Raw genomic sequence first — 15,322 nt, 5'->3', positions numbered from 1 at the left:
TGGATTAGCATAGGGTAAAGTTTCAGTAAAAATTCTGTTTATAATATACTTGTTAATTTACAAATTGTTACAAGAGGCTGAATAATTCAAAACACCAGTATTGACAAAGCACAAACATGGAAACAAACGTTTACCCTCTCTCCCCCATCTCCAGCACTGCCCTCTGGTTCTGTTACAGAAGGAGCTTATGCCCCAAGAGCTCCTCTTCCTACCCGTGCCCATTCTTTCAACTTAGCTTCCAGGAGCCTGAGCATTGGAGATGCCAGGTCAGGTAAGCAGTAGGGAATGAAAGTCCTGAGTCCTCTTTGGCAGATGTCCTGTCTCCACTAGGAAGGTGATAAGGGTAAGATGTCTCTCGGCATCCAGACATTTGACAAGATGATTTAGGTTATAATCAAAGATGATTCTAAACCTATCATTTAGGTTCTATTTGATCATCAGAGCTATATATTTGTTCAACTGTATACCTGGATTAAAAAGACACTTGTGTAACAGCCTGGGAATCCAATCAAGATTTACGGCATTTTGTCTTTCAGTAAATGTATCTAAAATTCCAACAACCAATTTACAGAATTGTGAAAGCAGATCTTTATCATTTCACATCTCCTTAGAAGCCGTGGGGATCTCCACTATACCAGTTCTCCCTGCTCCCAACCCAGACTAACTACCAATGTCTCAATCATATTCACTGCACTGACAGATGTAATCTGTCACACAGCCACCGTTCATGAGACATTCAATCATCCAGGAAGAATGATATTTTTCTTCAAAATAAAAGCAAAGGAACAACAGTAACAAAAGAGCCTAGAGAGAAACAAAACTAAATCACCTGGGAGAAAGTTATCCCATTCATTCATCTAATATACACAAACTTCAGTAAAAAGAAAACGATGAAGAGTATTACCAAAACCACTACATGATACATTTTTCTCCTACGCTTTTGAAGTGCAAGGCAGGTCCCAGTCCACTATTATCTACAAATCTCTCTGTGAAATTGAGAAGAAAAAATACTTGTAGCGGGATGAATAGTATCTCCGAAAAATTCATGTGCACCCGGAACCTCAGAATGTGACCTCAATTTGAAAATAAGGTCTTTGCAGATATAATTAGCTAAGTTAAGATGAAGCCATACTGGATTAGGGTGGGCTCTAAATCTAATTACTGGTGTCCCTACAAGAAGAGGAGAAGACACACGAAGATACATAGAGATGATCACGTCAAGATGGAAGCAGAGATTGGAATGATGTAGCTCTAAGCCAAAGAACACCAAAAACTGCCACCAGTCCCCAGAACCTGGGAAAAGGCAAGTAAAGATTTCTTCCCTACGGGCTTTATTTTATTTTTTTATTTCTTAAGAGACAAGGTCTCGCTCTGTCACCCAGGCTGGAGTGCAGTGGTGCCGTCATTGCTCACTGCAGCCTTGAACTCCTGCTTTCAAGGTATCCTCCCGCCTCAGCCTTCCAAGTCGCTGGGATTACGGGTACAAGCCACTATGCCTGGGCCCTACAGCCTTAAAAGGAAGCATAGTCCTGCCGATACCTTGATTTTGAACTTCTAGCGTCCAGCACTGTAAGAGAATAAACCACCAAGTTTGTGGTAATTTATCATGGCAGCCCTAGAAAGGTAATACAACACCCTAAACATGAAATGCAAGAAATGAAACTTAGACTGGTTAATTACCAGTTGAATTATAACTCAATTACATATCAAACCTATCATTCAGTCTTCATAAGCAATTACATTAGACAGCTACAAGGAAAAGAAATAATGTCTTTAACAAAAAACAACAAAAATAAAGAGGTTTTGTAACATAAGATAGAAAGATGTGTTGAAGAAAATCAAATAGCAGTCACACACCAAAATGTTTAATGGCTCAATTAAAATCAGCCATATTGTCTATTTCATAACTTTAACAACTTTATAAAAATAATATCAATAACTTAGATAATTTACATAATATACCAAACTTACCATACTATTAGAAACATTTGAATTATATAGTTCAAAATTAATAATTGAAGGATCAAATTATACATTTTATAAGCAGGTCATCTAATTCCAAATACTTGAAATAATAGAGGTTGTCTTTTTTCCTTAATCTTCTTTTCAATTTCTATCCGCCTCTGCCTTTCTGGATACCATAATTTTTATTAGAAGTCTAAAATGTTTCATTTGTACCCCTGTAACATTTTGTTTCTTTATTCTTTTTGTTTCTATTTGTTTCTTTCTTCTTTTCGACCCTTCCTTGTCCTACATGGATGCTGCCCCCCTATCTTTACTGAATAATGTAATATTTTGAAATTAAAAAAGAGAAAAAAAGAAATCTAAAATGATTCTATAGAATCATAATAGAATATATAATGAAAAACACAGAGAAAGGGTGGAGAGAGGAAGAGAGAAGAGAAAAGGTGGGTAAAACACATGGGAATATTTAGACATGTATTAAAAAGAATATACCCAAATGAAAAGATCAATACTATGAGAGTTTACCATTAGAGAGTCCTTTTTCCTCTACATGTTTCTTCTACTGTCCCTGACTTACACTGTGTTGAACCCTATTTGTTTCTTTCTTCTTTTAGACTCTTCCTTGTCCTACATGGATGCTGCCCTCCTATCTTTATTGAATAATGTGCTATCACTTTTATTAATAAACTTTCTCCCCCAAAAATGCCCTATTTTGCTTACCTTGATTTAATGGCAATAATGCAACCCTCTGCAAGAAGTGAAAATGCAGCATAAATTCAAATTTTTTATCTCTCATTATATAGTGCCATGTTCAAGGGGAGGCTCTGCAGCATGACTGCCCACTTTCAACTTTTAGCTCTACTACATACTAGCTGTGACCTCGGGTGAGTGACTTAATTTCTCCATGCCTAATTTTCTTCACCTCAAAATAGAAATCATAGTACATACCTTAGAGGGTTTAGAGAGAATTAAATGAGACTAAGCTCTGGCTGTGTATGCACAGTGCACAATCAAATGCTAAATATCGTCTATTGATATTGTTACTATTTTAATTTAGAATTATCTCTTATTAGAGTATCTAGTTTTCTCTTTAAGCATAACTCTTGCCTAAGAAAATAATCAGATATTCAAGAATCCGTGAAAGGAGACAACTGTTTCCCTCACCATTATTCCTTGTCTGGGGAAATCTTAAGATAAAAAATTTTCAGACATTAGAATATAATATCACAGAATAAGAACATACACACTTTGTTTCAAATATGGGATACCTTAAGACATTTCATCCACTCCCTTTCCAACCTTTCCTGTATTTCCTGACCCTTCATCAATACCACCCTAAACCATGACAATACCACACAAGGATTCTAAATTAAAATAGAAAAGCTGGTCCTCAGCACTGCTACTTAATTTCTCTAAGCTGCCATCAAAGAAGACAGAATGAATTTCAAAGCTCCTGAACCTGCACACTCTAGCTCAACAAGATAAAATTCAAAGTCTATCTTTGGACATAAATCTAAGTAATATTAGGGTTGCTTGCAAGGATTTCCACTTTAGGTGAAAATTATGTGTTAAAATCCAAATTCCTGGATAAGCCTGTGAGTGGCAAGCAGCCACTTGAAAACTACTTTACTGTGCACGGCGCCTTCGTATTTTGAGATCTTCCTGCTGTTGACATTTTGTGAATAAGAAATTGATCAAAACAGCAGAAGAGGGGCAAACTCAAATTCAAGTGTTTCATCTCAATTGAACAAGCAGTGCTGCTTCTTTATGAATGTAAAAACGAACATGTCCCAGTGTCGCCCGCCTTCCCCTAAATGTTTCAAGTTCTACCTCTAGATACACAGAGGAGATGTTGGGCATGAACTTCTAGAACTATTGATAGGGAAAGATAAAAAGGCTGAGCAATGGTGATAACTTTTGTTTCCACACATAAATAGCAGAAAAATATAATTAAGAAAGGCAAGAATGAGAAGGCAAGAAAGGAATAACCAAAACTGACCCAGAGTTTAACTCTTCTTCCTTCTATAGATTCTTTTATCTCCACTAAAAATCACTCAGACTTTATCAGAAAGACATCCTTTCCTTTATTCAAGACATTTCCTTTATTCAAAGGGAAATATAATGACATTTTGTGATCAGTCTCTCCAGGCCTCAACAATTTATCTAACATTTCCTATCTCCAGAACATCCAAAAATCTGAGTTTAGAGATTCCTTGGCAAATTAAAACCACAATTCTAAAGTAGCGTTCCTGAGAGATGGTGTGATCCAACTTCTGCTATCTGCGGGGAAGGTTACTAGGGCCCAAAGTCATTCAGTGGTGTTATGGGCTGAATTGCTGGATTCAGCCAAAAAATTCATGTTGAATTCCTAACCCCCAGTGCCTCAGAATGTGACTATATTTGGAGACATGGGCTTTAAAGAGGTGATTAAGTTAAAATGAGGTCATACGGGTGGGCCCTAATCCAATATGATTGGGGTCCCTATAAGAAGAGAAAATTTGAACATAAACACAAATACGAACACAGGAAAGATGATGTGAAGACACAGGGAGAAGACGACCATCTACAAGTTAAGGAGAGAGGCCTGACACAGATCCTTCCCTCACGGCCCTCACAAAGAGGGCCACGACACTTTGCTCCCACACTTCCAGTCTCTAAAACTGTGAGACAATATATTTCAGTTGTTTAAACCACCCAATCTGTGGTACTTCGTTACAACAGCCCTAGCAAACTAGTACAGGTGGCTTGTCTTACATAGCACAGTGATGAAAAACAAAATTAGAATCAAAACCCAGCTTTCCAGACTCCAATATCCATGGGGGTTTCCACCTCACTAAACTACCTTGCAACTAACTCTCTGTTTTCACTCAAAGTTCTCATCCACAAAAATCTTGTCCTTGTTCAACTTCTTAAGGACCATGCTAAAATATATATTGCTTATGCCAAACTCTTTTGTGAGCTACACTTCCATGTTACCAACAAGACATTTTCACATAAAGGTCTCATGAGCTCAAAATCTCTAAAACCCAAATCAATCACTCCAAAAAGTCAGTAATGACAGTTTTGGAATCCAACAAGATCAAGGTACAAGATCCAACTCTTTTACATTAGTTATCTATTAATAACTTCTCTGAGCCGCAATTCCATATTCACAATACAGATTCCATAAGCGATGTACATTCTATAAAATTAAAAAAACCTACTTCAAAGGACTAATGTGAAGATTAAATTGGATAACAGCCTTTTAAAACTCAAAGCATTAAAAACAATTGTCTGTGCAATCACAAACTATTTCTATTTCTGGCACCATTTTTTCATTAATCAAACTCAAAAGCATTGATATTTCCCTCCTATATCATCTATAACCAATAATTTGCCTATCTCTGGCATTTCTTTCTATACAACATCATTTTTTGTCACTGCCTTCCAATAAACCCATAACTTCAAATCTGTACTACTTTGAATGACAGATTTACAAGCTTCCAGTTTTCTCATTATCTAATCTATACCATGTCCTAATATCAGATTTCTCTTCCTAATATGCACAGCTCAAAAGTCTTCAGAGGCTCTCAAGCAGAACAAGGTTTCACCCACACAGCTCTGCATTCTACAATTCTACGACACAACTGCAGCTAAGGGCCAGTTCCTAACCTCATCTCAAGGCTTAAAATGAAGTCATGTTGCCGCCAAACCCAGCCCTCAGTGTGCCGGGGATTCACTGTGTTCTCTGCTCCTCTGTGTTGCCTCAACCCTACCTGCCAACGTGCTTAAGGGTGTCACCTCACACCCAGCCACTGTGAACAAGCAGGTCATCAACAACTTCAATTTGACCTACTTGCTTCTTCCTTGGAACCTCCCACTGATGGGCCCACCTGTCACACTGGATCCTCTAATATCATTATCAACTTGCTCTTAACCTTGAACCAGGATTAGTAGCAACAGCAAGCTTAGGCTAGTTAATTCAAGCACACACCCTGCATACTAGGGATCCTGGCTCCTGACCAGTTTCATTTTCCTTCTGCTTCCCTCTGGGCCCAGTATCCCTTGCCCTTCTCCTCTCTCACATTCAGGGTCTACCATAATCAAATTCAATAGCACTTTTAACCTTGTCTTCTTCCACAGCTCAACAGGAACTCATTGTTCTATCTCAGCCAATAGTTTTCAATTATATCAAACACAATATCATCTTTATATAACAAACATTTTTATTACTTTTTTTTGCCTTTAATACTATGAAATGAAATTCATACATAATAGGATATATGCACACATGCAATTTCAAATATTTATATATAATTTCAAATATATTAATCTATATCTATATGTAACTGAAATACAAAAAAGAAATAAAAAGTATCAACCAGGTATACTGGCTCACACCTGTAATCTCAGCACTTTTGAAGGCCAAGGCAGGAGGATCACTTGAGGCCAGGAGTTCAAGGCTGCAGTGAGCCAGAGAGCTCTGATTGTGCCATTGCATTCAAGCACGGGCGATAGAGCAAGACCTTGTCTCTTAAGGAAAAAGAGGACAATGAGTTTCACTTGAATGTGTTAAGTTTGAGGTGACTATGATACAATGATCAGTATTTGAAGACTGAACTAGCCTTGCATTCCTGAAATGAACCTCATTGGTAATGATGTATTATCCCTTTTATATTTACTGGATTCAAGAGAAGATGCCAAGTAAGAAGGATATATGAAATGCAGAAGTCTCCCTTGCTCATGCTGCCTAAAATAACAGTGGACCATCAATTGCACTTTTAAAAATGTAGTAGAGGCAAAGCTACTAATCCTAAAAGTTATGAAACTGAATTGAAAAGTTTCCATTAAAAAAAGAAGATATTTTATTCTCAGGGAGTAGAGAAACTTTTCTATGCAGAAATTAACAAAGCAAAGTTAGAGTGATTTTGTTTCACAACAATTAAATCTTATATGTAGCAATAATGATATTATAAAAGGAATTTTTAGAAAATGCACATTGGAGAAAAAATTACAATGTAAATGACCCTAATATATAAAGAGTGGTTATGTATCAATAGGAAAAACCAGTAGAAAACACAATAAAGCATACGAAAAAAGAAATCAAGAAAGTAGAAATTCAAATGACTAATAAGATAGCATGATCCTCCGCCCCCATTTATAAGGATTTTCCTTCTCAGTCATGGAAACAGAATAATGTTAAACTAATACATATCTTAGGAGTTCTGCAAACAAAATCAGACAATTCCCCATACAGCCTCACCACCAATGCACAGAATTTTTTCCCACATGACAGCATACAGCAGGTGGTCTTATGTTATGAAACATGACTTGATATAATTGCAAGAGGTACCAATTTTTGAATTTCAGCTTATACCTTCCAATAAGAGATATAATTACGTAATTTTAAAACTCTACATATTCAGAGGTATATAATATTTAAATAGCTACAGGCATCACACAAATGCAAAAGCAAAGATAACAGGTAAAAGTGCTTACCTTCCCTGATAGCTGTGAAAGGTGTACCTTCTTCTTCTTGCAGCCTGATCACCTTCAGGGCTACCAACTTCCCATTCACCCTGTGAGAAATGAAAGAAAAGATGAGAAGTGAATTCATGAAAATATGTGCCCATTATAGTTCTAATTGTCTTCCTTATAATTTGTATTTTATGTACTTTCGCACTGAAAATGTCAGTGACTCAATTACACCACCATAGCAAGATTAATTTCAGTGAGGCTGGGAATTCTGTATCATCATCATAAATGTTCACATTTTGAATATTCACACTTGCATAGGTCACGATTTAACTGAAGTTTTCTGTGATTCACTGTGTTCCTTCTAAAATGAAAGTAGTGTTTAACAAAATCACCATGCTTGACAATTATTCTCGGATTAATTAAAAATCAAGCAGTCAAAATTACTCTTTTCTCCAATAATTTGCTCTTTGTTTCTTTTGCTGAAATGTCTTCATGTTCAGTCTTTAGCTGAGATCATTCAATCCCCAGGGACAGAAATTTGACACTCAGCCTTCTCTCTCTCAACAACACCCATTCCCATTTTTTCCTTTTTTTTTTTTTTTTTTTTTTTTACTAGAGCCTCCTAAAATTATATTTGGTCTGGTTGTGTTTTATCTTACAGTATATTATCAAAAAAGTTATGAATATTTCACTATTACAAGATTATACAAGACCTATCCAAAGCAGATGGTCCTTCCAGACACATTCTAAATATGTGTTGGCTCTAATTAAAAGTAAGAACTACGCTATGGAGATAACTTTTTATTCAGTCAATTCTGTCAACAGTCAAAGACATGACTATCTATATTGGTCTTCTTGAATGTTCTATTTTCTACCTTTACTAGGCCTAGCAGCATACTTTATTTGGTTTGTTTGTTAATTAAAATAGGAAGAAAAAAAAAGCACATACAATTCTCAGGGGATCTGTTCCAGGACACCCTCAGATACCAAAATCCACAGATTCTCAAGTCCCTTATATTAATATAAAATGGTGTAGTATGTGCATATAACCTTTGCATATCCTCCCTTATCCTTTAAAGCATCTTTACATTACATATAATACCTAATACAATGTAAATGCTATATAAACAGTTGTTACACTGTATTTTTATGGTTGTACTATTTTTTTTTATTATTTTGTTTCCTGAATATTTTTGATTCAGAGTTGGTTGAATCTACAGATGTGAAAACTGTGGCTATGAAGGGCTGACTGTATTTTAAAATAATGTAAAAGTTAAAAGAAGGTGTTTGGTAAAAAGTAAATCTCCCGGCCACACCTTTCCTCAGCCACCCAACTCCTATCCTCTGAGGTCGCCAATTACCATTGTTCACATATATTTTCAGATATACAGACTTCCATATATATATCACACATAAATATATACACACATACATATACGCACATACACAAATGATAGCACAGAATACAGAGTATACTGTACGTTGCTTTTGCCATTCAATAATATATTTTGGTGACTTCCTTATAAATGCATTAAAAACTGCCTCCTGCTTTTGAAAGGCCACAGTGTGCTACAGGGTACTACTGTGCATGAGTATACTATATTTAATTTAATCCCAGTCTTCTACTGATAGGCATTTAGCTTGTTCCCAATTTTGTGCTACTATAAACAATGATACAATAAATATTCTTGTATATGTAATTTCATCCATGTAAAAATATATCTGTAAGATAAATTCCTAAATGTGAAATTACAAGGTCAAAAGGTTTGCACATTTTTAATTTCCAATTTGATGAATATTGGAAAATTATCCTACATACAAGATACCAATTTGCCCTTTCTATAGTAAATAATGAGAGCTCCTATACCTCCTCTTCTTCACCTCTGCTATGTATCATCAATGTTTTATTTTGCCAATCTAGTAAGTCAAAATGGTTTCTTGTTGTAATTTAAATTGCTACCAAAGAAGGAACCAGCAAAGAAAAACCCAGGCACCCAGAGAATGCACTGCCTAAATCTGAAATAAAAAATTTGAATGTCTCTTTTTTAAAAACCGTATCTAATTCATCCATTTTTACTTAAAAAAAAATGCTATAGCACAAAATTCAAAAGGCCAAGGAATTCATCGCAGTCCAACCATCCTAGTGACATTTCTCATTGAACTGATTGTTGACATACATTATTACTGGTTACAGTAATGGGATAAGGACATCTGATTGTAAGGCTCCACAATGTGCCATCTCCTCAAGGTTAGGAGTTGTTGTGTTTATTTTTACCTGTGTTTCAGCTGGGAGAACAGTCCTGCTGCTTTTCTGCTCTGCAACCTCCTCTCCTGAGTATATTAACCTTGATTTTTCTAGTCCTGTTTGTGCTTTAGGTACCCAGGTGTAGGCAAAAAATTACCATGCACGTGTGATCCAGCTGGAGACTGTACCTTGTGCTCTTCAACTTGTCCTTCAGGACGAAGAGAGGCCTTTGGCAGGGCTGAGACTGGGATGCAGTCAGTGCTGACATCTGCATGGATTTTTCTCAGCCCAGTTGAGCTCATCACTGGCTCCCTAAGGAGCCAGTAACTGATTCCAGGAACTGCTTGGAATTTTCCCCTCATTTACAGATATTTTCCCCTCACCCATAAAACACACATGCAACCTTCTTCCTGCAAAGCTTTCCATTTCCCTTGAGAGCGTTAACTTGTATGTAGTGTGAACCAAATTCTGGAACAGAGGGACCTCATGCTTCTGAGAGTATATACTTAAAGCACAATCTTGGGCCATGAAACTGTGATTGCCCTATAACATACTGAAAGGAGACGAGCCTTTAACTGAGTCAACACTCATTTTTTAAATGCAACTAAAGACGGAACCCCTGTAAGTAATCTCATAGACTAATTTGCATTATTTTTGTGGTGAAAAAATTTTTTATATTTTCTATGATAACTTCATAAAAGAACAAAACCTGGGTTCATGGAATTCTGATTCTGAATTCTCCGTGAATTGAATCACCAAGTGTTAGGGTTTGTATAGGTTATGATCATCACAACAGCTAATGATGTCGAGATTTTATTTATTACAACACATGAAATTAAGATTTTCTTAAAATCTGTACTACACAATAAGCTCCAGAAGTGAAAGGACTTTTTGTTTTGTTACTGGAATGTGCCCAGTATCTAGAACCTTCCTGGCACAGAGTAGATTCTTAAAATGTTTTACTGAATGAATATTGACACTGTTAATATATTGACATTTTCCTCCTCATATTTGCAAAATAAGTACAAAATAAAGTATTAAAATTCTTATTTCCAAAAAACTTCAGAAATATCAAAATTGTATAAGGCTTTCAACATCTTCTTTCATGTTGGGTTTAAATATTTATTTTCTTTTTTCGAATTAAAGATGCAGTCTCTTTGTTTTTGATGCATGTAGACAGAGAAAAGTTTTCATTTCCTTGAAGTTTTAGAATTTGTAGGATGCTTTGTTAATTAACCTCTTTGCACCCAGCAAACATGTTTCAAAACACTCATTATCCTTTAACAATCTGAGCACAGACCAATAATTGCATCTTCTTCTTCTCCAATTGCTTCACTGGTTTCCCCTCAAGAATCATATTGATTATCAAATTGCTCTTTAACCCAAGAGTCATTGAGACTTTCTCCTTTCTTAAATTAGTTTTTCTCTACATGTCTAGACACTCAGCAACCGCTAAATCCCTCAGTTTTAACGTCCAGTAAAAATGTTAAGTCACTGGCTCCACTTTTGGAAAAGTTACCTTTGGAAAAAATAACATTAAGAAATGGTACTAATGTTCTGCCTTTTGTGCATATATATTTTAAACTTTAAAACAGCCTGAAATACTTGAAATTCTATGTTACTAACTCATTTACAAAATGTAAGTTTTTAAAGACATCAGAAGAAGATATATACATGTTATTCTACAAAAAATAAAATGAACACTGTATCATCTAAATATCTTGTGGATTTAAACTATTTTATGAAGGCTTAAAACATAATTCAAACAGTGATTTAAATAACTTAAAATAATTAAAAAATTCAAATTGGATCAATAAATTAGAGCTGTTTACAGGAAAACATTGAAGAAGCCTCTTAACAAGTCTTATTAATTAAATCAAAAGCTAATGAATAGGAGGCAATCAAGGCTTGATTGCCAGTGCAGACATCAATTCAGGTAAATAATGTGGTGAAGAAAATGCTTTAAATTGTGTTAGTATTACCAAGGAACATTCTATTGGAGATATCGCCAAATTTGTGTCTAGTTGCTCTAACCTGTATAGACATTTTATTTCAGAGATTCTTTACTATTCTTTTATTCTTCCAACAACTGCCATTCCCAGCTTGGCCTTGTTGCAAGGCTCACTTTAGGCCCAATGATGAGTGACTCACTGCTTTATTCTACCCATCACCCAGGATGAGCTCTCAAGTGAGCTCAAGGAAGAAGGGCACGCATGGGGTGGGGTGGGGGAGGGAGAGCTCCACATACAGAGATATGGGGGGACACCAGCTGGCTGGGCAGAGCTGTGCTGAAGTAGGATCCAGGTTTCAAATCGGTTCTAACCACAAATCCAAATCCCTATCAACTTTAGAAATTCTCTCTACAGTTCTGTTTACCCTAAATTTGTAAATATAAAATTTTCTTGGGAGAGTGAATTAATTCTAGAAACTTTGAATAAAGAAAACAGCCTATTGATCTTTTTCATCCATTCACTCATTTGTTCATTCAATGTTTTGCAAAACCTATAAAGAAAACTCCCCACTTAATTCAGGGTACATTTTCCAGTTTCAAAAGATGGTACACAAAAAGAATTTCCTTACAGACAAACAATTCTCAAAGGAAAGCCTAAAGGTTTTCTATTCCATTAGTTACTTTAAATTAATAGAATAACTTGGTACAATAAAACAAAGTTACAAATATTATCTAGGTCATCTTTGAAAATAGTGTCCATGTGCTAACACCTAGAAGAAATTATGTCTAGAGGATATAAAGGAAATTAAAGCAATATACCCATAAGAAATTTAATATACTCTGGGAAATTTAATACATTCTCCTTTTCTCCTTCATTATGATTTTGTCTCAAGAGAAACTGCAAAGGAAAATAATACCAAGTACAGGCAGATACAATGCTTTTGTTTCCTTGCTGTATTGGTACAGATAGAGGTAACAGAAGGAAATGTCACCGAGGGAGTGACAAAAAAAAGCTGGAATACAGCAAGGACAATATTTTGGGCTGGATATATAGGTTTTTGAGAAAGTTATTAAAAACATTTGAAAAGTTACACTAACAGTGCTTCATTTAGTAATTCCCTCTTTAAAAACTAGTTTAAAAGCTTACATTTATATTTCAAAAAATTAAAAGCTTGACTTTTAATGACCTTGCAACTGTCATTTAAATTCAATTTTTATTCAGATGTGAATAGGAAGTCATCTCAATAGAATTTAACCTATGTTATTCCAGAATATCCTAAAAGTGTGATCTACTGTACTTTATTCCAGAAAAATAAGAATTTCAAGGTGAACTATCAGTAATTATATCTTATCCTAACCTTTATGAAAATAATACAGAAAGAATTGGAAGAAGACTAATGCTAGTTTTTGTTAAATTAGTTTCGTTGTGAATAAAATCCAATGATTAATAAAACAATAGAGTAATGGCTATTTATTAGGATATGAAAAATAATGCAAAAAGTCTGAAGATTTAGTGGAATGAGAAGAGGATATATTCAATCAACAAGTCATTACCTATAAAAAGAAATGACTGCTATTAAGGTATGCTTCATCATCATCAATGTTTTATCAAATACACAAACTCATAATACTTTGAAACAAAATGAGAATGGCATATAATATTCATGGGAGAAAATAAAATCATGGACATTTCAACAATTTTAAGCCAGCTAACTTTGCACCTTTCCAAAAATAAAATCTATCAATGAAGGATTTTAGAGTCTTATTACCTTGCAATTAGAAGTAACCTCAGTGACCATTCAGGCTCCCAAGTAGAAAAAAAGATCCTCACTGCCTTGATGGTCTATCCTTGTACTCTCACTGCCTGGAACAAAATCGTCCCTCAAAGACTTTGATGGGACTCAAACTCCTTCACAATAACCCAAATAATTTAGCTCTTATTTATGCTGAGACAAAAAATCTTCTTCCTGTAAACTGTAATCTCTGCTTCAAGTTCTGAATCCTGGCAAGTACAGTGGCTTGCGCCTGCAATCTCAGCACTTTGGGGGGTCGAAGGCGGATGATCGCTTGAGGCCAGGAGTTTGGGATGAGCCTGAGCAACATAGGAAGACCCTGTCTCTGGAAAAAATAAACCAAATCAGCTAAGAATTGTGATGCATACCTGTAGTCCCAGTTACCAGTTACTCCAGGGGCTGAGGCAGAAGGGTAGCTTGAGCCCAGGAGTTTGAGGTTGCCGTGAGCTACGATGATGGCACTGCACTCTAGCCTGGGCAACAGGACAAGACTTTGTCTCAAAAACAAACAAACCAAGTTCTGAATCCATAAATACTAAACTAAAGTCCTCTTCTACAAGACAGCCCTTCACTTAATGAAGTTTTATTATCCTACCCCTTGTTCAATAAATATTCATAGAACCTATGAGTCTGTGCTTGGGATAAAGCATAAACAATATAGACATGTTCCTGAACTTAAGGAGATGACAGTCTAGCCAAGGAGCCAAACATAAAACACTAAAGTACAAAGACAATTGAGACACGTCAGAAGAGTCAGGAGTCTCCCACTTGTCAAATAGGACAATTTGAGCATCAGTAAAATAACACCTGCTAGTGAAAGAAAGCAAATATGTTTAAATTGATAAGTTCAAAATGAAACTTTAAAAAACTCATTGGTCGTATCTGGGAGGTGCTATGGAATCATTTCATTAGTTTACAATCTTTTAAATAAAGAGAATATATCAAGCATTTACCTTCCCTTTCGTATTCTTTCATACACCCTGTACCTCCGTGTAATCAAATGCTGTAGTTGATACGGGAAGTTTCTCTATAGATGCACTTCATGTAATACACGAGGAAGGGATGATAGAATTTGGGTATCATCATTTTGCTAACCCTAATCACCTAATGGATTATCAATGGTTGTTAAAATTAAACAAAGATCCTACCAAATATTGTGTCCCCTAATGGTAGCTTTCCTTCATTACCCTCTATGGAATAAAGCCAACCTAAATCTGACCAAGTCTAAATTTAACTACTGATTTAAAGGATATAAGGGAACAAATTAAATAACACCATTAGGATACAATCAGAAAAATCTAGACTATATGAAACTCTATTTGAGAAATAAATCTGTTTCTTCAAAAAATAAATTTCAAGGAAAAAAAGTGGAAACCATAGATTAAAAGAAAGAAATAGCATCTAACTGCAATTCATTACAATGAATGGACCCAATTTTGTCTTGATTCAAATAAAAGTATATGTTAACACTGAAAATACTAAGGAACCATTGTAATTGTGGGTTTTAAAAAAGAATCCTTATCTTTCAAAGAATAAATGTACAATGAAATAATACAACGTTTGAGGTTTGTTTCAAAATAATTGGAAGGAACAAATATAGATGAAACAAAATCAGTCATAAGTTGCCAATGTTTGAAGCTGGGTGATGGGTCCATGGAGATTTATTATGGCTATGCTCCCTACTGATTATTTTCCATAATAAGTTTTTAGAAATATATATCTAATATGAATTGGGATAAAGGCAATGAAAGAAAATTGCAATGTACTATATAAAAGAGACAAAGAACTTATTTTAGATTAGACAGTTAAGGAAATACTCTCCGAAAATATAACATTTAAGCTGAAACAAGAAAGATAAAAGAGTAAGCAAAGAACATTCCAGGCAGATGTAACAACATGCACAAAAGTCCA

General features: G+C 35.3%; 1 protein-coding gene across 1 annotated transcript in view; it reads right to left on the bottom strand.

Annotated features, from left to right (window-relative positions):
* Positions 1 to 675: 675 nt before the first annotated feature.
* Positions 676 to 15,322, bottom strand: part of LOC105826276 (cyclin-dependent kinase 14-like) — a gene marked incomplete at its 5' end in the record, with an annotated part of 68,253 nt that continues 53,606 nt past the window's right edge. The window contains 2 exons of the mRNA XM_012664230.1: positions 676 to 764; positions 7,444 to 7,523. Of these exons, the coding sequence (XP_012519684.1) occupies positions 676 to 764; positions 7,444 to 7,523 (169 nt within the window). The remainder of the gene's footprint in view (positions 765 to 7,443; positions 7,524 to 15,322) is intronic.

Source organism: Propithecus coquereli, unplaced genomic scaffold, assembly GCF_000956105.1.
Source record: "Propithecus coquereli isolate 6110/MARCELLA unplaced genomic scaffold, Pcoq_1.0 Scaffold875, whole genome shotgun sequence".
Lineage (NCBI taxonomy): Eukaryota > Metazoa > Chordata > Mammalia > Primates > Indriidae > Propithecus > Propithecus coquereli.
Note: the sequence above shows the minus strand (reverse complement) of the source record. Positions and strands in the feature narration are given on the sequence as shown.